The 23441-nt window shown below is 37.5% G+C and overlaps 1 protein-coding gene and 1 long non-coding RNA gene across 2 annotated transcripts in view; one reads left to right on the forward strand and one right to left on the reverse strand.

Moving 5' to 3' along the window:
- KMT2C (lysine methyltransferase 2C) overlaps positions 1-23441 on the reverse strand; it is a 284438-nt gene that overhangs the window by 114613 nt on the left and 146384 nt on the right. Inside the window, 3 exon segments of the mRNA XM_019424862.2 lie at positions 4692-4806; positions 6734-6905; positions 14109-14271. Of these exon segments, the coding sequence (XP_019280407.2) occupies positions 4692-4806; positions 6734-6905; positions 14109-14271 (450 nt within the window).
- Positions 1530-5832, forward strand: LOC109252403 (uncharacterized). The gene is made up of 3 exons (XR_008420800.1): positions 1530-1612; positions 5505-5684; positions 5760-5832. It is a non-coding gene; the product is annotated as an uncharacterized LOC109252403 (long non-coding RNA).

Here is a 23441-nt window from a genome sequence, read left to right on the forward strand (position 1 = left end):
GTTTTCTTCTGTGATACCACAAACTGGAGGGGGGGAAGGGGAGTTTCCACAACATAAAAAAGAAAAAGTTATAAAACAAAGTAATACCAAAACAACTTCTTGTGGTAGTCTAAAGGCAACAACTGTCTCTTTCAGATATGCAGGATTTCAGAAAAATGACTATTCCATAACCAAGAATCCAAACAACTGGGGGCTAAATGAGACTGGAATTTATAAAGAAACGACATTTTTTGCAAGGAAAACGTGACAACGTTTACAGTCTTAATATAAGACAAAGAAAGGAAAGGAAGGAAAATTTCTCACTTCTTCATTTTCAGTAATAAGTGGGAGAAGAAAACATTTATACTTTCAACATCTATAACTCAGCATTCATAAAATAAGATTCTTAACTGCAAATTATTGCAGGAAATAAAAGGAACAGAAAAACAGAAAGGAAATCAAAAGAACCAATTTGTCTTAAAATAGCCAAGCATCTCAATAGCAACCATTAATCTCAATAGTTAAGTCTATTAAACCTTTCAAAGAATACTTTTAAAATGACACAAAATAAAAAGCTGTGAAAAGATACATTCAACTGGCAAACTAAAGCCCTATAAGGCCATATGGCCAGGCAAACAAAAGTAGCTGGTTCCTTGCATTCACCCCCTCCAAAAAAAGGCATTACACAATAGAGTAGCTTTACACTGATAAAAAGCACAACATATCAACACTGACCTGACCCACTTGCTAGAGAACAACGACAAAATATTAGTTTTGTTTATAAAAGAAAAAGTAAACTACAAAGAAAAACTGATGAGAAAAACTGCAGCAGTCAATTTTATGTACATCCTGATATGTTGTGGAATCAACTAGTCAAACAACAAAAAGGACTTTATCTGTATGAAATTAATAAAGACAAATACTACACCTTAAAGTCACTCTTTGTGAAAAAGAAAACTACACCGGTTAATTATTGGATCAAATACAATTAGAGCAGAAATTTACATGCTTAAGTATGACTTAAAAATAGATACAGTGATTAGTTCAGATGTACACAGAGACAGTAACAAATACAGCAAATTCGAGTGCAGCCAAAGCTATAATCGAAGGTAAATGTATAGTCTTAAATGTACTTTTTCTCCTTAGAAAAGTAAAGAAAACGAATTATGAATTCAACTTCCTATTTCGGAAAACAAGCAAGGCAAGTACAGGTACGTAAAGATGAAAGCATAAACATACAAATCTGCCGACAGCAGGTTTTTTTCTGTGGCCCAATAATCAAGACGAGAAAACAAGCGAACCCAGGAAAGCGCGGGCCCTGCAGACAGGAAGGAACCGGAATTGACGAGAGGCCGACTGCAGCCCCACCTCGTCGGCCCCCAGGCCCCGCCTTCCGGGAGCCACACCGGAGGGCAGTTACCGCAGGATCTCCGTCCCCAGGGAAGAGGCCCCTCTCCTCCTAGCCCCACCCTCGGGTGGCGGCCCGGAACTCAGCGCCCACCGCCCTGGAACCGGGAGACGGCCGGCCGCAAGTTCCAGGTGGCCCAGACCTGCGGTGGGCGGGGCCTTGGCGCAGGTGCTCGGCTTCCTCCGCCCTCCCCCACCCCCTCACCCAGTCCTCGGGGTCCTACAGGTGAGCTCGCTCCCCTTTCCAAGGCCTTCCTGAGACAGCAAACAACCTCCCACCCCTGCTGGGCCAGCACACCTTTCCAGCCTCTAGAGGCAGCCTCAGGCCGGTTCTAGCTCACAGCCTGCAGGCCAGCAGCCCAGGAAGCCTCCACCTGGAGCCTGACCCCTCCCCTCGGATTCCGGGGCCGTTTCAGCCACCCACCCACGCCGCCCCTCTGAACGCCGCTAGGCTGAAGTCGAGACAAACCTGGCGGTCCAGAGAAGGGCCGTGCTCGGGTAACGGGAGCGCGTTTCTGTGCCGAGGGGACAAGAAAGTGAGGGTGCAGGTAGACCACAGATGCAGTCCTAGAGGGCTGTTTTCTGAAAATTTGAAATTTTTCATAGAAACGCGAACAAAAAAAATTAACTGACCTCCTAGGGTCACACAATGCAGAATGCAGATTTTAACACCTGCATTTAGCTTTTGTATTTATCAAGTGCGTCAAAAGTGTGTGAAAGATGCAAGATTTTACACAGTACAATTATGGCAAGAATGAGCTGTGCGAACAGCACAGGGCGCCACAGAGCCAGCAGAGAGGGTTCCTGTCTGCATATACATCGACTGGCTACAGTTAAAGGGCAAACAACACACCAGTAACTTAAAATGAGGAACTTCTGTTCCCTATTTTAGAAATAATTGGATTGATACCTCATTTAGTACAGATTTCAACTGTACCACAACGGTGCACTCATGAACAAAAAGCTATAGTTACACCGACACTTCATTACATCTATTGTTGAAGGGCTGCTTGTTGGCACTTCGAGGTCTGATTATTCTGAGCTAGTAAACATGGTCAGGACATTATCAATACTATTTTTATACAAATACAAAAGGCATTCTCTGTATCAACGTTATTAAAGCCAGAGGAAAAGCTTACACACTGAACTGAGCATGAGAAAATATCTTTCTTTTAAACCCAATCCTGGCAATTTAGTTTCAAAGCAAAATTGTATGTCAGATTAAATATTTACTTTATACTAGTTTTTTTAAAAGGCAGTGTACATATTGAAGATAAAAAGAAAGTTTACGCCTAGCTTCATGTCTGTTCTATAAAATTGAGATAATAATAATAAAAACTCAACCTGGGGGATGTACAGAGATGGCCTATGGATCTAAAGTCTAGTTTCTTAGCATCTACACACTCAAGTGAAAATTAGATAAGGAATATTTCTTAATTAATCTAGAAAGAAAAGCCCTGCTCCTCAAGGAAGTATAGTCTGACAGCATAGGGAGACAGCATTATACATGGGATAAAACATGGGAAGACAGGAAACCTCAGAGGCACCTGGGTGGCTCAGTTGGTTGAGCATCCGACTCTTGGTTTCGGCTCAGGTCGTCATTTCACGGTTATGGGTTCAAGCCCCACATTGCACTGTCAGTGCAGAGCCTGCTTGGGATTCTCTCTCTGTCTCAAAATGAACGTATTTAAAAAAAAAAAAAAAGACAGGAAACCTGGGTTTTATTCCCTATTCTGCTTCTACAAATAAGTAAACTTGGACAATTAACCACTAGGTCCTCACCAGCTCTCATCTAGAATTTATTAGTTTACCCATATGAATTTCAAAGGAAGTACATGAACTACTTTTATGATTGAGCCATCCTAGAGAATATCTAAAGAAAAGTCACAGTAAATACTGTTGATAAATATCTTCCAAACGGGGGGAAAAAAAAAAGTTAGATTCAGTCAGTTGAGACTTAAAGATAAATTTGATCTATCCTTCTAGTTTCACTTGAAGCGTTTAACTATTCTGTGCTTCCGTGGACAAATACTTCTAAAATTTGTTGTTTACCTGGTAGCGTACTGACTCTGCCCAGTAGGTAGAGTTGCCAGCCAACCCACAGGGTTTAGAGATGCAGAGGACAGAGCCTGAGTGAATTCCCCAGGAAGCTTAAAGAGACCAGCATGGAACACCTCAGGGTCATAAAGATGCAAGTAACAAAATAGATGGAAGAAGGGAGAATCACGGACTAAAAGACTACCCGGAAAAAGTGAAAAAAAAAACAAACTGAAAATGCATCTTAAAGTTGTCATAACCAGGCAGAAAGACCAATATCTTCAGCAATGAAACAATGTCTACAAGACCTCCTCTGACTCTCAAAACCAAGAGAAACGTTAAATATCGTCTAAAAAGTAAAGATCTAATAATCACTTACTAAAACTACCACAGGGGAGGGACAAAATATGAATATATACCATATGATTCCAAATATTTAATACAAGTGTACTTACACCCATAAAAATGTGATGTGCATATGAAATCACTACACAATCACCAAAAAGTGTGTTTTATCTCTGAATTTTAAGTTACTGAATTTTAAAACTATAGCTCTGTGTTTTCAGTATCTTCATACGAGGCTACTACATTTCAGATAGTTTTCTGGAAAGATTAAAGATAAATCATTCAAAACCAATTTCTAAGCCATGAAGCACCATACATACGTTAACATGTTCATAACAGCATTTTTCATGACAGCTTAAAATTGTAAACAACCCAAAGGTTCACCAACAAGTGATCTGATAAACAATTTATGATCTGTCCACTAACTGGCAATAAAAAGGAGTCACTAATGACATGCACAAAAAATGGGGGTGAGTCTCAAACTATTAATCTTGCTGAGTTTAAAAAGCTAGACCCTCCCCCCACCAAGAGTATATACTATACGATATCATTTATATAAAACTCTAGAAAATGCAAATTAACCAATGGTGAGTGACAGCACAGTGCCTGGAAGACAGGGGCGGCGGGGGAGGGTGAACAGCTGGAAAAGAGGGATTGCCAAGGAACACCATGAAACTTTTAGGGGTGATGAATCTGGTCATTATCTTGGAAGGTGATGACGGTTTCATAAATGTATACACGTATAATTAAATTACAGACTTTAAATATGTGCAGTTTACTGAATATTAATTATACATCCATAAAGCTGTTGTTTTTTTTAAAGTTGATGATGATGTATAGATTTGAATAGGTATCCGATTTGTCTGGTCTATATGAAAAGCATACAGATGATGATATTTTTCTTAAAAACATAAACAACTTACTTTGCATTTCCAGCCATTGGTTGGTACTGATTTCATAACTGGTTGAAGACAAAAAGTATGATACCCTTTGTCACACGTATCACACACTAGCATCTTGCTATCTTCTCCCGATTGTCTAAAAAATAAGATAGCATTAATGATGCCTTATCTTTAAACTTATGTTTATAACATAAGTAATCATGAAAAGAATCAGTCCTAGGACCTGCCCAGTTCATAAATACCTCAGTGTCTGTTTCGTCTACGCTCACAGAATGATAGAGGTAACCCCCTGGAGGATGAAACAGACATCTTCCTAAGGTCCCTACAGGACTATCCTCACTGAGTGCTCACCTGTGGTGAACCTGCTTTAGCCAGGTTAGGGTTCCTGCAGAGAAGGAAGGTTAAGGGAACATGAAGGACTCTGGCCTTTATTTTTTAAACATCTCAGTAAACACCCTTTCTAGGGGAAGGAGCTGTAACTGACAGGTGATGCTGCACGGGAAGGAACAAGCGTTGGCATCGTGAATCGGAAAGACATTGTCATGTAATAAAAAGAGGATAGAATTTGGCATCAGACCTATATTTGTATTCAGACTGCTGTTCCACTAGTTGTGTGACTCCTGAGTAAAATTCACTTGAGTCCTCTTGGCTTCAGGTATAAAATGTGAACAAAAGACACTGAGAATTAAATATAAATTCTGCTTGAAGAGCTTAGACTATCCACTGAGCATTGGTACTAAATAAACAGGTGTTAAGAATCATCTCTTCAAAATTATTAAGAATTGCAGTCAAAAAACCTCAACTCTTTTCCCTGAATGCTCTTCTGCCCCAAAGATCGGGCCCCTGCCCTACAGCATGAGCTCTGCCTGGATTCCTGGCTATCAGCCACTCTCAGAGACTAAGAATTTACTTCAAGAGGACGGGAAAAGAAAAACTGGGGAATGCAAGAAGAAGAGTGGAGAGAGGAGCCGCTGAGTAACACCTGGGGACAAACAGAAGTAAACAGGAAGATGGGTTAGTTGGCCTCTAGTTATTTCTTATTCATTTTAACAAATTCTACACATAAAATTGCACGTTTTATCTCTTTAGCTATGTGGAAAGATCTTCGAGGAAAAGCAATCTTTCTTCAAGTTCTCTTATTCCTTCCCAAGAAACTAGGCACAGATAACAAGGTATCAAATACATGTTCGCTGCTATTTTAATTTTTAACCAAAATATAAAAGCACATGGTCCTATTCATTCCACATACTTGCTAAGATATCGATGCTGCCTGTTATCGAATTAAATTAGAAATAAAACAGACTGATCATGGCAGTGGTGGGCATAATTTCTCCTGTTACAAAAGTCCTTGGCTTGTAAACAATTTGAAGACTGCTATAGATGCAGATAACTTCCCCAAATTATCATGCTAATTAGTAGCAGGAGAAAAAAAAAAATCACAAAAAAGACTGGAGAAATAACCAAAGGATGGAATACAACAAATAGGAAGAGATAATCCCATTCCAAATGTTTACATGCCATACAGCAACTGTGCTTCAGTATTATGGTGACCAGGGTCTACTGAAGGTAACTGTCTTCAGATATATACAGGTTTCTTTTTTTCTTTTTTTTTTTAAGTAGTCTTAGTATAAATAGTTCTTCCTAGGATGGAAATTGAAACACATCACTGATTCTTTCACTCGCTCTCATATAACTTTCTGCAATTAGAGGTTTATTTTCCTATTAAGTCTCCACCCCAGTCTCTCTCAAAATTAGATGCTTTGTTTTTCTAATGCTTCTTTTAAATTGTTAATATCATTCATTTAAAATGTTTGGCAAATTTAAATGAGTTTTTTAGGCAACCAGAGGAATTTAAAATTATGAAAATTAGTTTTTGTTTAGACTTGTTTCAAAATAATATAAATGTTAATATCTAGTAATTTTTTAAAGACATGATGAAGTCAGTGGGAATGAATATAGCTGCAGTATGAACAATCTTTATCATATTACACAAACCTTTAGCACCTAATAATAGGGTCTCTCTTAAACTCAATACACACCTTTGAGTTGAAATTAAAACTTACTTGCAGTTCTGGCACACTTTGCACTCAGGACATTGCCAACCTGCACGTTTTAATGGAGTAACCGCTATATCCAGGCACATTCCATGATAGTGCTGACCACAAGTAGTACAAAAGAACTGATCTAAGAGGTCTCCCGGGCTGTCGCACACTGCACAGTTTGCATCTTCCTTTGCTATAATTAACAGTAAAACAATGAAATTGTTGTAGAAGAGTTTAATATTTTTCTGACTTTACAGTTTAAAAATCACTTGAAGGGAATTTGCATGGTAAACCTTTCAGACACTCGATGTTATCCACATTGAACTGATATCCAATCAGAATAAGGTCTCAGGAAAAACACTAATGTATTTAGTCTAAAATTAATTACATTAAATTTAATCATATAGTTTTGACGTAGTTTATTTGTGCCTACATCTACCTGAGACCAGAGCAGTTCTTATCTAATTGTATATCCCTGGTACCAATGACGATGCTGGACACCTACTAAATTCTCAACATATGCTTGCTGAAAAGAACCAAACAGGAAAATATCAACTGAGAAAATGCCTTGCAGTGCAAAAAGAACCATTTTATTTGGATGTTAAATGTATTTTAAAATTAACAAGATAAGTCAAGAGACAATTAAGAAATGTTAATATCAACTAAATTAAGTGCTTCTTAAGCATAAACAGACTGATTTTTATTCAGATCAAATACTGGTTTTTTTAATACTAGAAAACATCGTATGAAGGAGAATATTAAAGATGGAAACTACGTATTTGTACACAAATAACAAAACTTCATATACTAATTCTATATTAATTGCCAGTTTGTAAAAAAGTATTAAAATCTAGGTAATCATGGACATCCTCTATCCCCAGATATGGATTAAAAGAAATAGCACTTTTTAAGCTCTTTTACCATCTATAACAAAAATGTAACAATAAACTGTCCTGCCAAGTACACAGTTAAACTCATGCATAATTACAGTAAGAAAAATCATGTTCTAAAATCATACTAATCTGATGATATATATAAGTATGTCTACATGTGACACATACTAAATGGTTTGATTAGCTGATGATCTGAAGACTTTTAAATTGTATAGACGAACGTTTTTTTCCCCTCCCTTTTACTTTTTGAAGGTTTGGTCAGTCCTCTCTGGCTATAAGCCCTTTCCACCTTGTTTTTTTTGTCAGTCAAGCATCTTGAAGCAGAGTAATCATCTATTCCTTTTACTTGACAAACTGGTTTTATAAGCCATAGAATCTCTAATATACAGACTTTTGCTCTTTCCTTTAGAGTCCTTTTAAAATGGTAGAAACCATTCGCAGTCCAGAACCAAGCCCTGGAGTGTACCTGGCCCTGCAGCTGGAGCCCTGGCAGCTGCACACCTGCCATGTACCTGGCGCCACTCTCAGGAGGCTACCAATGATCTATGAAATCCAATGGTTACTTTTCAGACCTCTTTTTATCCTTTGCAGCACTTACATCACTATCCACTCCCACAGTAAAGTCCCTTCTCTTGGCTTCTATGATGGCAACTTTCTCCTGAACTCCCCTCAGGTTTCCCATGCCTCCATCTCACCTCCCACGTTGGCTTCTGGACCCCTACGGTCCCTCTAAATGCTGGAGTACTTTAGGGTTTCATCCTGTTCCATGGTTTCCCTTTGCGATCAACTCCCATGATTCCCAAATCTGTACCACTAGCCCCAAACTTCCTTCTAAATTATAAGATGTTATTCTCAAGTCTCACTGGACCTCAATAGCCAGATGTTCTAAAAATACTCAAAACTTAACACCTCTAAAATAAAACACTTTTAAAATCTAAACCTCTCCTGTTTTTCTCAATCATTCTGGGTAAAGGCAGAAACTTTAGTCTCACTATTTCTCTTCCCTGACCCAACACATCCAAGTAGACACCAATTCCTACTGAGTAAACTTCCTATATATCCTTCTTCCTTCAATTTGTATAGTTCAGTCCAGCCCACTTTGCCTTGGTAATTACAGTATCTTCTAAATGGGATCCCTGTTGACGGATCTGACCTTCTCGCTAATCATCTACACATCTCGAATAAGTTTTCAAAATTGTGAATCTAATTGTTATGCCCTGCTTAAATTTTTATCAATACCCACCTTTTCACCTAAGAGGAAAAAAAAGTAAAAATTTTCTAGCATAAAGGGGGGGGGAGCCCTTACCTCCCTTTCCAGTGAAATCCGAGGACCACGCACTATTCCTGGTGACAACAAGCAGCTTGCTATGCACATTCACACACATGCTGTTCAGTGCCCGTGTGCTCATATACATCGTTGTCACTGCTTGAAATTTTGTCCCTTTACTGTGCCCCTAACCCTTTCCAAAGAGGTCTTCAAAACTCTGCTCTCACATAGCCCAAAGAGGCCTTCAAAACTCTGCTCACATAGCCCTGAATATCTAATGTTACCACACCTAAATATCCATTTAGTTGCTGAGTATACCTTTTCCCCAAATGCTGAGAATAAACTGTTATAAAATCAAGTGACTATAACACAATATTATGAACACTTAAAGGGTAGGGACCTTGTCTTTTTCAACTTTGTATCCTCTTTTATTAAATAGGTCTTAAATCACTTTTAAATGACTCTTTGACCGGTATTTAAAATAAGTCATTAATCTAAAAATGGAAACGTCATAAATTAGTTCATTTTTGACAGAAATGACATAATAGGGTCAATTTTTTTTAACACTAAAAGAGAGTGCCAATATTTAGTCATTCAAGCTATGTACATTTAAAAACTAACCTTTTATTTTTTTGCCTACTCAAAACTTACAGAAATTGAAGCAAATACTACATTCTGATGATCACACACTACTCAGTTCATCTTTCTACTGTAAACATGCAGGGAACACTGTGTGAAATGCTTCTGTGAAACGTTCCAGAGTTTGCTATTCTGACACTTAACTTGCCATGGTAGCTACTGGTCACATGTGGCCACTGAGCAACGGAAACGTGATTGTCCAAAGTGACATGTGCTATGCGTTTAAACTGCACCCCAGATTCCAAAGACTTACTAGGAAGAAAGTAATGTCAAATATCAAAAGTTTTTACTGCTTACATGTTAAAATATCAATATTTTGGACACACTGGATTAAATGTGTTTTTTTCTGAACTGTAATTTAACATTTTTAGCATGAATACTAGAAAAACAGTACTTACGTTGCTCACGTCATATTTCTAGCACACAGCACTGTGCACCACACTAAGCAAAGCCCATTCTACACTAAGATAACCGTGTGTATCACTGCGGCAGAAATTACTATGACAGTTGACAGCAGTTCCTTAATGACAACACGATCATGCTGTTTTGATTAGTAGGGGTCACTGGTAATAAATGAGACAAAGAAACACATCCACATGATACACTCGGTCTAAAAACATTTACCATGCGTTATGTAAAAATAATAACAGAAAAAAGCACTATGTCAAGAAATGAAGTCGGCTTCAACCATTTCCCCATTCAGGGAGAAGACAAGTACAGAAATACTAAAAGAGGCTTTTGGAAGTCATGCAAAAGATGCTGTTACTGGACAGCTGTAGTGTCATGTGAGAAATAAGCATATAGACATATACATACATATATGTCCGTAAGCCACAGGGAAACTAAGTTTGAAGCAGTAATTAAACAACTAGGTGAAACGTTTCTTTAAGCAATTGAAAAAGCAGAAGGGATGGAGTGAAAGACTAAAAGCTAAAGCTAACTTGAGAGAAAACAGGAGTTAAATCCAGGTCAATGTGGCTCCCGAGATCAAGCTCTTCACTAATGGATATTTCCTCCCACCGGAAGGACAACCAAGGGGAGGAATGTCTGCGCAGGTACGAAGGTAAGAAGGAAAGTGCCAGCAGAGGCACGCAGCGAGGAGACTAACTGATGCAGGAGGAGCGAGAAGAGAGCAGGAGAAACAGAGCTGTGGACAAGGTCATTTCCAGTGACAGCGGTGACAAGAGAAGAGACGGAGGAAAAGATGAGAACACTGGGCCTACGTGAGAAGACCCTGTCCCAGACCGCTTCACTCGGTCAAGCTGGAAGGGGAGACGACCACTCCTGCGTCAGAAGCAAAGCCCTGGCGAAGAGCCACAGCAAGTCAAACTGCTGCCAGGCAGCGTCCAGCTAAGGGTCCATCAGCACAGCTCTGTGAGCTCCGCCAACGTCCCGGCACCTTCATCTCTGTTCGCGTTACTGGCAGGACACTGCGGTGGCCTAAATGGAATCACTAGAAAGAAAACGTAAATCACGGATGTTGTCCAGAGAGGCTGGCCCACAGAGTAGGCAGGTAAATAAAAGAAAGGTCAGGAACCGACAGCATTTCAGGTAACAGAAAGGCAGCAAGACTTGGTACCAAGAGACACACAACCAAGAAAGGGAGGTTCGAGTTAAAAGCTTAAATGAAGTAAAACAATTTAAAGCTGAACGATGAAGGTAAATTCACTGGGGGAGGGGAGTGAAGGAAGAGAGACCGTATTCCCCCATTTGAACCCTTCGAAATCTTCTCAGTGTAGACAGAAGAAGTAAACCCTTCCCTTGTCGCAAGGCCTAAGTGAGGGAGTCTGTGCTCACTCTGCTGTTGTCTCCACAGTCACTAGCAGACGCTGTGTTCCAGGCACAGGGACTAGCTGCCACTCCCCAATCCTGTGCCAGGCCCACCACCCCTCAAGACCTGTGCAGTAGTTCACTCTTTCTGGAAGGTTCTTTCCTCTGATCTTACATGTTTGGCTCCTTGCCATTTGGCATTCCCGCAGAAGCAAAATGCCACTCAGGAAATAGATCTGGCTACAGCTCTGAAATGGATATTAGTGTAAAACTTCCAGACAAGGTTCGTATACACTGGCATTGTCATGTGAATGATGATGAGGCCGTGACCAGCATTTATCCATGACAAAACGCCCTACAACTGTTTTCTGATAAAAATCTCAGCCTTGCTCACAGATGCTCACTTTGCTGGAATTTCTTTCTAATGAGGTCCTCCCCCCCCCCCCCCCCCGCCAGCTTCCATAAAAAGATGTCACTCCAACTCCTAACTCAGCTATCAAGCATGTTGCTCTACATTTAGGCAGTAGCATGAAGTATCATATTCAATGTATATGCAGAACTTGGGTCTTAGATAAGAGCTGGAATAACTACCATTTTGTAAAGCAATTCATATATACAAGGTAAACTGCTACATGTTTTCATTAATTGTTATTTAACCCTCACAGTAACACTCTGTTTAAGCCCCACAAAAATATTTATGAAAGATTTTATGGAGACTATCTTGTAAATTACTACAATACACTCTATCTGCAATGTTCTCTATATCCTTGGATTAAGACAGATAGTCAGAAAGCTGTGTATACAGATTGCACTGTTTAAGATACTTGAGGAATAGAATTTCCTCAATTGGGCTTTGGTTTCACGCCACTGGCTTATTTTGAGGGCTGTTATAAGAAATTGCCCTGTGGGATTTGTTTCGCTGCAGTGTATAGCGTACATATAGTCTCAGCATCAAGTGAATTCTTTTGACATTGCCATGAATCAGGTCACTGTTCATAGTCCCCTCTTTGTGTTGATGGCTGGAGAGCTCTGGAGCCGAGTTGGTGGCTTAGATCTAGGAAGCATGCATTTATTGCTCAAAATACCAATGTCACTATTACCATCATATTTATACTACCCTTACTTTCCCATGGCCAAATTTCCTTGCGTATTTTTAGTTTTATTTTATCCTACTATTCACGTATTTTTATGAGTCTCCACAAATCTATTCTGGAACAAGGCACGGTGCCAACAATTTCAGTGCATCTCTCAGCTCTGTGTGCCAGCACAGACCTCTCATTGTACACGCACACTAAGTGACAGCAGCTCAGCTCCCCTGAGTCCTTACACTTCTTTACACGATGTTTATGCTCTAACATTAAGTGAGGTATGCCCTATTAGAACACAGTCTGCAGGAGGAAGCAGCATAGCCATTAACCAACAAAATGTCTAACGTTAGGAATGTGGTCACAGAAAAGTTTGTATGTTGTTTACTGAGGTCTAAAGTATGCCTAAGTACAAAACAATGAATAAAATCCAGATTCTTAAAGACACATACAGTTGTTTTATTTGATTGGCAAAGTGTATTATACCCCCCAGAATATAACCAACTCTGATGATGACTTCGCAGCTGGTGCACCTGCTTCGTGAAGCACCTCACTCTGTGGGGTCTTAGAATAAGTAACACCTGTGACAGGTGCTATGCATGAATGCTCTTTTTCTCCCAGACTTAAGTATATAATCGCAAACATATTTTAGACTTTAAATCCCTTATTCACCTAAACACAATCTGACATTTCAGTTTGCCCTACCTATAATTTATGTCTGTATAGTGATTAGGGATGATATGGTTATACATGTAAACACAAAATAATCTTAGCTGAAGATGAAATTATGGTATGGAGATTACGCAATCTAACTGTATTTGAGACTACTTAAGTTCAAGCCTGAGGTAGCTACATTTATGTTCCAGAGAGCTGGAAAAGATTTAATAAAATAGCTTTCACCAGTATTGCTAAGATATAGATAAAAGCTATCAATAAGGTAACTAACAGGTGACATAAAAAAGACGGAATAAAGTATCACAGGGATTTCACAATGAGACTGGAAATTGAATTTACTAGAGGAAAAAATTCCAAAGCATACATGCTCATTGGAAATCCATATACTAAGAAAGAGGCAAGATTTAACAATAAAGATAGGAAAGAGTTATAATTTTCTGTTAAACAAATTTCAAACATTTAAACATTTTCACATAATTATAAAATACTGTTTGGAAAAGAAAGGAAACAAGGCAAAACTGAGGATTACAGATAATCAAGGTAGAGAAATCAAGAAGGACTAACAGATTTCTATTACTGATTATCAGGGCTATACAACTACCAAGAATTTCAAAAGTGTTTGCTGATTCTACTCATGTCCATCCTGAAATAACACCTGAGCGAATCATCTTATAATTCTCTAAGTGGTTTTCTGGTGTAGAAGACACTGAATACTGTTGAACTTTTTAAATGACTTACTTTTTAGTACATAATAAAATACTGTATACTCAGTATTTCTACAGTGGTTTAAAGAAAAAAAATTTTTTTTAATAAGAATTTAAAACAAGTAAACTGTCTTTGAAATTTTGAGGAAATACCTTTTGGACTTCAGTGACACTGGTGGTAAGAGATTGCCCCTCCCCCCCCCCCCCCCCCCCAAAGATCACTAGGATCTAAAGATCCCTTAGATCATCAAGATTATGTAACTTTTAACACAAGCAGAGTAACATTTAGGGAACTTACAACATTTGTTATTTGAAGTAAATACACTGATAAATGTTTAAAAAGTGTATCTGTAGCAAACTTACATCTCTCAGGAGCTTGGTCGATGTGCTCTGGACACAGAAGGAAGAAGTTCCTGAAGTCCTGGAAGGTACCAGCTCCAGCGGCACAAGGATAATGGTACATCTGGGTGCACTTGTCTTCACAGCATTTGATAGTGGCTCCAAGGTGCTTACAAAATGCACATCGCTGAAAGGGGCAAAGGGGAAAGAAATCTCTTTTAAAAACCTAGCAAAGGAGCATTCAAATGTGGGGCTAGGAAGGTATAGAAAAGTCTGTGTACATTACTAGTAAAACAACTTAAACCTCCATGATATTAAGTAAAAGATCTGTTAAAAATAATAAAATCTAAGACACTTAGTTGTGTGCTTGGTATAATACAGATTCATTCTTCCAGTCAAGTTTAGAAAGTGAGATTTCACTTTTTCCACTGATTTTTGTCAAAAACAACTAAAAATTTTTTAAATTAGTAGCATGATTGAAAAGGCAGGTGTCTAGTTGTGGGTTATTTTAACACTGAATCCCACCAACAAGCTAACAAAATGAATCCATACTGTTGGCAAAACCTCTTACTATTTTTTTTAAAACCTCTTACTATTTTCACCCTATCTAAAAATCAACATGAAATGAACCACTCAGAGAACAAGTTAATGAGGGGCAACCGGCGGGCTAAAGGTACACATACAAATCTACACACTTCACTGTAACAATTAGTTTCAAATGTCTTAATAAGAACGGAGATGTGAAGAAAAACAAAGTCGTGTGAGTATCTCCTTCCCCTATTTGTACCTGCCTCTACTCTCTTGCTGGTGGTAAAGCAAAGCAAGTGAGCCCCCCAAAAGGACCACAGGGCAAGTGTAAGGCAACTGAAAGCGTAGGAGGTCAGTACGAACTACCTACAACGCGGCAACGATTCAGCTTTCCCTGAGAATGATTAGTAAACTCTCCTTCCTCCCCCTAAGATCATTCTGGGTACCATTTTCTTTATGGGTCTTTGCTGGGTGGCCTGCACCGTACAGTGGAAAATCTCTTTCTGCAGACGCCCAGCCATCTATCCCGTATAGGCTTCCGTTTTAGCATTCGTGCCACTGCATGAGAATCATTCACTTGTCTTCTCTTTCCCCCCCGTCCAGGATCCTTAAGCAGAGGCACCAGACTACGCGACCTCTGCAGCCGTAGCACTGTGAACGCTGCTGGCCACAGAAAGGTCCTAATAAACAGGTGCTCGTATGCGCATGCGCTAATGGGACTCCACCGCTAGTAACCTCACCGGTAAGTGTGGTTCACGAACAGCCCAACAAACAACTGAAGCCAAATGGGGCACCGTGGGGTAAAACTGAGCCTCGTGAAACAGAGGAAGTTGGTACCATTACTAGGATGATCTTCACATGCTGATACACCTAGTCCACACTCTGCCAGTCTATCAGAGAACACCACCGTTTTACAATTGTGATTAATTTAAGCATTTTATATAAGGTGCCATCAAATTCTTCCTTAAAACCATCAGTCCATGGCATTGCACCAATATAACCAAGTTCAGTGTCTCTTGATGATGAGTCTTCTACACATTCTGAATACAGTCAACAGATGTCTGTAGCTTCTAAGTAACTCATAAACACTACCTATCGTTGTGGCATTTCAGTTGTATGTCATGTCCACAAGTCCACAGACTAATACACATTTCAGTTCTCTTGTTATACTTAGAGGTGTTACTTCATTGAAAGGAAGAAATAAAGCCTTAATTCTCTTCACTGATAAACTGTAACAACCAGCTTTTTCTAAACTTACTTTTATGTCATAACCTTTCAGGGTATCTGTTTAGTATATTAGCAGAACCTAGAGTTAACAACATGTGTAACATCTAAGTAGTCTGAGTATCCTTGTGTCATACTGGAAAGACCAAGAAAATGTGGAAGGAGGAAAGTGCATTTATGTGTCCAACTGATCATTAAAAAGTTTTTATATTAACTCATAAACATAACAAAATAATTTCAGCTAAACTGCTAAAATCCGTTATTTTTATAGCATATGGCAAGTTGTACAGAGCCTTTTGCACTAAAAATAATTTTGGCAAATAAAATATAATGACTTTTATTTAAGTGCATAATAAGGAAACAAAATAATTTAAATTGATCCTTTTCCCAATGTCTATATCATTTTAGAAACATCAACATGTTCTCTTAATCACATTTGCAATGGAAAATATTACGTGACATTAGCTAAACTACTATGAGAAGCTCTGGAATGTATCCAACATACTAATTTACAATAACATAAAGATAACAGGGAATAAAGGAAGGGAAATAAAATACTAACTGCATTTAAGTGAACGCTTCAAGCCCATCTGTTATAATTACATAGCTAATGAAAGACATTTGGCATTGAAACAAAATGTATACTTTATATATATGCTGGAATAGATCTTTCTAAACCAAATAAAAAGCATTTGTGAAATTGTATAAAATATGAAAGAATAAATTTCCACAGGGAACTTCTCTAACATCAGCATTCTTGTACAATTCATATTAGAAGTGTAACAAATTATAAACTAAGTAACAATTACAAAGCTAATTAACATTTTGGGAGAGGGAGGTAAGAATAAATAGTTGTTAAGTGGTTTATCAACTGAACAATTTATTTGAATCAATATTTAAAACTCCTAAATAGCATTTTGTTTTTTCTACATTTCAATCATTAAAAAAGAAAAAGAGGAGAGGGAGAGAGAAAAAGAAAAGTGTTATAGTATCTTTTGACAATTGTCCAAGAACACATCCAAGAAGAAACTCTCAATTAGAGTTCACATTGCCAACTGTTAAGTCTGAGAAGCTTCCAAAACTTTTATTTCACTAGACTGAAATAAGAAAGGCTCTCTCAAAATAAATCTATAATACAAAACAGAACAGAATCAACAAAATTTCAGAGATTAAGGTTAAACATGAGTTATGAAACAGTAACATAAGACTTGAGGATATTCCAAAGCTTGTTCAATTAATTATCAAGTATTTACTCCGTATCAACCATGGCAATGGGATGAGTGCTCTAAGAAACATCAAATATTATCAAGTTTTCCATATATCAAACTTTTTGACCTTTACCCAATTTTTCTTCTTGTAAGTCAGCTGGGGTCCTCCCAGAATGCAGAGTAAAGAATGAAGACAGAAAGGAAGAAAAACAGGTAAAATGACATGGGAAACTGATCCACAAAGTCCAATGTCTCTTTAGCAAGAGTACCAGAAGAAAATAGGATTATAATCAGAGAAATTACTCTAAAAGAAAATTTATAAAAATATCTAGTAATAAGAGCTAACATTTATTAAGCATAATTTCATTTAACAGGTGAGGGAGCTAAGCGAGTCCTTATCTCTGTTCCACTGATGTCTGTATCACTACAAAAGCACCGTCTCTTAATACCTGTCACATTGCCCTCCTAAATAGATAATACCCACTTTGGATTAAAATGTCTCACACTCAGAAATACTGGCAAAATTTTAAGATGATAAAGATAAAGGAAAAATTCTAATAGCCTCACAAAAAACAGGTCATCTACAAAGAAAGGAAAATCAGTCGTTACTTCTCACTAGCAATACTGAATGCAAAAACAAAGAAAAGCAGTATCTTCCAAGGTCTATAAAAAAATAATTTGAAGCTAAAATTTTAATACGTGCTAAGTTAACATTTAAGTCCATGGATAATAAATGTAAACAGGTTAAATTCCCAATTAAAAAACAGCAACTTTCAAAATATGCAAAACATATTTTGTATATACACATAAATTTTATTTACGTGTACGGGTGTGTGTACGTATATTCACACACGTATACACATGTTTGTGTGTATAGAACGTGTGCGTGTGTGTGTGTGTGTGGTACAGTGACATACATAGGAACGTGTGTGTATGAGCGCAGTGACACAGAAAATTCAAAAACAAAGAGCTGGAGGGAAAAGCACAAATATTATCAAAAAGAAAGCAGCTACAGCAAAGAAACCTGGATCCAAACCAAAAAGCAAAGGGCAAAGATAAAGTTCACATTAAAATAAGTCATATGTTAAAAATTCCAACAGAGTAACAGTCATCAAAGTTTACATACCTAATATGAATTTCCTTGACATATAAAAGCAAAACTGAAATATGTATATGAATAAATTGGACTTTAATATAGCTCTCAGAAACAAAGCTATACACAGATATGAAATAATGATAAAGAATTCAGTAACAATCAAGTTTGATTCTAATTTACACACAGAAACACAGAGCTCCATAATCCCAAACTAGAGAATATATATTTAAATGTACATAGAATTCTTTTAAATTCATTAAAATGTCTATAAATTCAAAAATTCAAATATTTCCTATGTCGTATTCATAAAAGCAGGTGTGTCCTAACCCTAATACATTAGTAATTATGAATTCACAACATAAACTCAAAATCTATCCACCAGAAAATTTTAAATCAAAGGAAAAGAACATATTATTTTTGAAATGATTGAATAAGAAACATGTCAAAATCTTTGAGAAGTGGCAAATTTGGTTAAGAAAAAAAATAGAGCTTGAAAAATGCAAAACTCGAGACCAAAGAATAAAAATAAATGAAGCTAAATTTAAAAACTGGAGCCAGTAAGAATCAACATATAACGCATACGATTAGACATCTCAGGAAGTTAAACCCACCCTAATACCACGTTTAGGAAGATGTTATTAATGAGATTCAGGTCTCTACCAAAAGAATTAGTGCTTGCTTTAGAAAAATATGCTTAAAAGAGAACTGAAATAAAAATCAATCTATCAAAACATTTTATATATAAATGGGCTTAAATGACTATCTTAATTAGTGATCTGTTGTTGTTCTGGCCCAGTTAATTATTCTGGTTTGTACACTATCAAACATACATTTCTGATTGAAACATCTGCTAAAAAAGAAAAGAAAGGGAAGGGAAAGGGAAAGGGAAAGGGAAAGGGAAAGGGAAAGGGAAAGGGAAAGGATAAAGGAAAAGGAAAAGAGGGAGAGAGAGAGAAGAAAGGAATTAAATAACATTACAAAATCAAAATTGTACATTACAAAATGGACATTGCTATGAATGAGATTTTTCTCCTGCCACTATCTTTCCCTTCTGACCCATCTTCCTCACTGCTGTCACAATGGTCTTTTTAAGGGGGTCCCTGATACCTCTGGATCAGTTCCAAAACTCCTCAATATGGCGTGTGTTAGGCACACTCGTAAAAAGCCTGCATTCCCCACTCTCACCCCAAGATGTCTCACCCTAATCCAGAGACTGGTAAAGAAAATATGATGAAATATCATGCCAGCGATTATAGTATTTTACATGGCAAACGGATTTTTGCAGATGTGATTAAGGCTGCTAATCAATTGATGCTGAATTAATCAAGGAAGAGATTAGTCTATTCGAATTACACAGTTCCTTTAAAAGCAGAGTTTTCTCCAGCTGGTGGCAGAAAGGAAAGTCAGAGAAACTCAAAGCCAGTGAGGATTCGCTACATCACTGCTGTCTTTGAAGACAAAAGGAGCCACATGCGAGGTGCAGGAGTGGCGGCTGTGAGCTGACGGCAACCCCAGGCCAAATGGCCAATAAAGAAATGGTGACCTCAGTCCTGCAACTGCACATAACTGAATTCTACCTGGACCTAAATGAGTTTAGAAGACTATTCTTCCTCAGGGCCTCTGCATAAGCACCCAGAATGGTAGACATCTTGTAGGACCCTAAGCAAAGAGCACCACTGAGCCTGCCTAAGCCTCTGACCTACACAAGTGTGACCTCATCAACAGGGGCCGTTTCCAGCCATTAAATTTATGGTGATTTGTTATACAGCAATAGCTCACAAGGCCCTGTGGGTTAGGTCTCTGCCAAATCAGTAGCGTATTTTTAAGAAATTTTTCATAGAACACTTACATTACACAATGGCTTTACTCAAAACTATGAAACCAAAGAGTAAATATTTTAAGCCCGAACGTAGTAATGAAGCTGCAAAACCTAAGATAGACTCTCCTGAGATGAGCATTTCCGAGCCAAGCATTCTGAGTACACAAACGTGCCCTCCATCAGTTGGGTCAAGGAAACGGTAAATTCTCTAGTTGATAGCAACATGCATAAATCAGAAGCCCTAAACAAATACCCATGATAGCTATCATCTCCAACAGAACCATAAACAAAAACATGAATAACTTTGAGTACATAAAACTTTAAAACTTTTATATGGTGAAAACCATACTTATCTCAGAAAAAAAAATCAAGTGACCAAAAAAAATTTTTTTAAATAACCTGCAATTTGAATTACAAATGTCTGGTATCCCGGATATATAGAAGTAAAGCTTATAAGTTACAAAAATGAATACAAGCTAAAAATAGACAATGACATGTTACAGACTCACATAATTTAGGGAAGACACAAAGCTGGCCAATGAAACATAACCAGGCCAAGCACCTTATAAGAAATACTTTATTCAAGCCACCATTTTAGGTGGATACCATTCTATCGTTTTACAAATGAAGCTCAGTGATGTCAAATTCCTTGCCCACCCTTACAAAGCCAGGAAGTGAAAGAGGAATTGAATCTGAGGAATTCCTAATTAGTTCGATATGGATAATTAATGCAAATTCCACTAAGTGACTACAGGAACACACTGAATATTTTGTCTCGCTTACATCCTCACTCTCACTTAGGTTATAAGGAAAGGAGGTAGTCACTTTGGGATTTGAATTCCATAAAATATTAATCCTCACTGACTACCAAAAGAAATACACTGGAATGTACATAAAACACAATTCTTAATACTCTCAAATTAAAACGCCCCAATGCCCAACAGTAAAATGCATAAACTCAGTACTCCGACAACAGAATACTCCCACCCAGCCATGAGAATAAAATGAATGACAATTACAACAATTTGGTTAGTTGCTGGTTTTACATAATGATATGTAAAAAAAGAAAACAGTACTTATTGTATGAGTCCAGTTTTATAAATGTAAAAACAGGCAAGACTAATTTATAACGTTATTAGTGATATTAATACTTGCCTTTGGGGAGCGGAAAGCAGTGACCAAAAGGAGGCATGAATGGAATTTCTGGGGTGTTACTACTAGTTTCTTGAACTGAGCTCAGTTTACGGGAATTGATCTTAGGGGTGTTTTTAGAAATGTATGCCTATCATAAGTACATTTTGCTGTGTATGTATCATACTTCAGTAAAAAGATTTTGAGAAAATTAAAAGAACTTTAGGCAAAGACTAACTTGTCAAGGGAAAATATTTGCCCTTTTATTTCTCACATGAAATTCTATATACTAGTACCCCACCTGATGGTATGGATAGCTGGATTAAAGTTTATTCTTCTCCACTACCCCGTAGTATATTAAGGTATCGGCTAAGAGAATCCTATGGATGAATGATGCACTGTAAATCTAATTCTAACATATTTGTCCTTAGCATGCCCCCTCCAAAAACAACAACAACAACAACAACAACAACAACAACAACAACAGACAGGAAAATGGGGAAGGAAAAGGATGCCTATATCTACCACATAAACCGTCTATTATTTGGTTATTACTAAGAGCCCAAAGTGAGCAGTACATTATCAATCATGCTGTAACAATAAGACTGATTGAAAATTAGGATATGTGAAACATTTTAATTTCAACGTAAGTTTAACATGATTATTAGAGTTAGTAAGATAGCACGGTATATTCTAGAAGAGTTAAAAACTTCAAAAAGAATTTAAAAGCTTTTACAAGTATAAGTAAACACAAACATAGGATGATTAATGTTAACTGGATGCATTTAAATCATGTCCTTTAGGAACATAAGAACAGATATATTTGCATGGTCTTTGGTTCAAAGCTTTGATGTTGATTAGATTTAACCCACATTTAAAACTACCCAATAGAATGAGGGTATCCAAACAGAAGTTATATTTATAAAAGTTAAATATATCCACACACAGAGTGAATACAGGTGAACCAGATTCTGGATGAATGAAACTCTTGTACCTGACTTTGGAAACCAAACTGTTTTCCGCCTGTCTCACAGAGAAGTGACAGAGGAGACTTTCACTACTGCCCACTGACAACATGCTACTCCCCAAGGATGCACATTGGCAAACATTATTATCACAGAAGTAGCATCAGTAAAAATATTGACATAAACTAAAATGCTTGTAGCAGCTGAATGATGTCTCAACAGTATTTACATCATCACAGCAAATAGGGTCAAAAGATGATGGCAAAAAGCAATGAAAATATTAAATCTCATTACTGATCTACTAGCTTTAGATGTTTATTTGAATTTCTTTTATATTACTTATTTATTTATTTTTAGTAATCTCTACACCGAATGTGGGGCTCACACTGGGGCTCAAACCCACAACCCCAAGATCAAGAGTCACCCGTTGCTTCGACTGAGCCAGCCAGGCACCCCCTTTGGATTTCTTTTAAATTGATACACAAAATAAACAATAATTTTCCTTTTTCTTTCAGTAATTTTTTCAGTTAGAGAAAAAATTAACTAAATTTGAAAGAAGATACAATTATAGATTAGATAATGGAATAAACATTTTTTAGGGGTGCCTGGGTAGCTCAGTTGAATGACTATCTGACTTCGCCTCAGATTATGATCTCACGGTTTGCGGGTTTGAGCCCTGCATCAGGCTTTGCGCTGGCGGTGCAGAGCCTGCTTGGGATTCTCTCTCTCTTCCCCTCTTGTACACTTCTCCCACTTGTACACTCTCCCACTTGTACACTCATGCTCTCTCTCAAAATAAATAAGCTTAAAAAAATGTTTTAAGATACGTTATAAAAACCTACTGAGTTAAACTGAAAAATATCAATATGAATGCGTGATTTTGAAAAATATCTTTCCTATGTGCAGTTTATTTTTGACCAGGAATCAAGATAATTCAGAGGAATGATAGTCTTTTAGAATATGTCGCCAGGACAACTGAATACCCACATGGAAAACAAAGAACCTTGCACCTTATATCACACATGTAATTTAAGTATAAGATGAATGAATAACCTTACGGTATCTTTGGAATATGAAATAATATTTTTATATAAAGCATACCAGGCATAATCCATGAAAGAAAACATTTACAAATTGACAAATGACAAACTTCATCAAAATTAAACCCTCTGCTCTTGAGAAAACAAGTCGCAAATGAGGCAAAAATATTCACAAAATACATCTCTAACAAATGCTTTCTATGAAGAATATACAAAGAACTCTTTTAACTCAACAATCAGTTGGAAAAAGGGATGCATGCAAAAGATTTGAGCAGACACTTCCCAGAAGATATAAATTGGCAAGTAAGTACATAAGGGTGTTCAATTTCAAGCAAACCTAAAAGGC

The sequence above is a fragment of the Panthera pardus genome, unplaced genomic scaffold, assembly GCF_024362965.1.
Source record: "Panthera pardus isolate Hobbes unplaced genomic scaffold, ASM2436296v1 HiC_scaffold_9, whole genome shotgun sequence".
Lineage (NCBI taxonomy): Eukaryota > Metazoa > Chordata > Mammalia > Carnivora > Felidae > Panthera > Panthera pardus.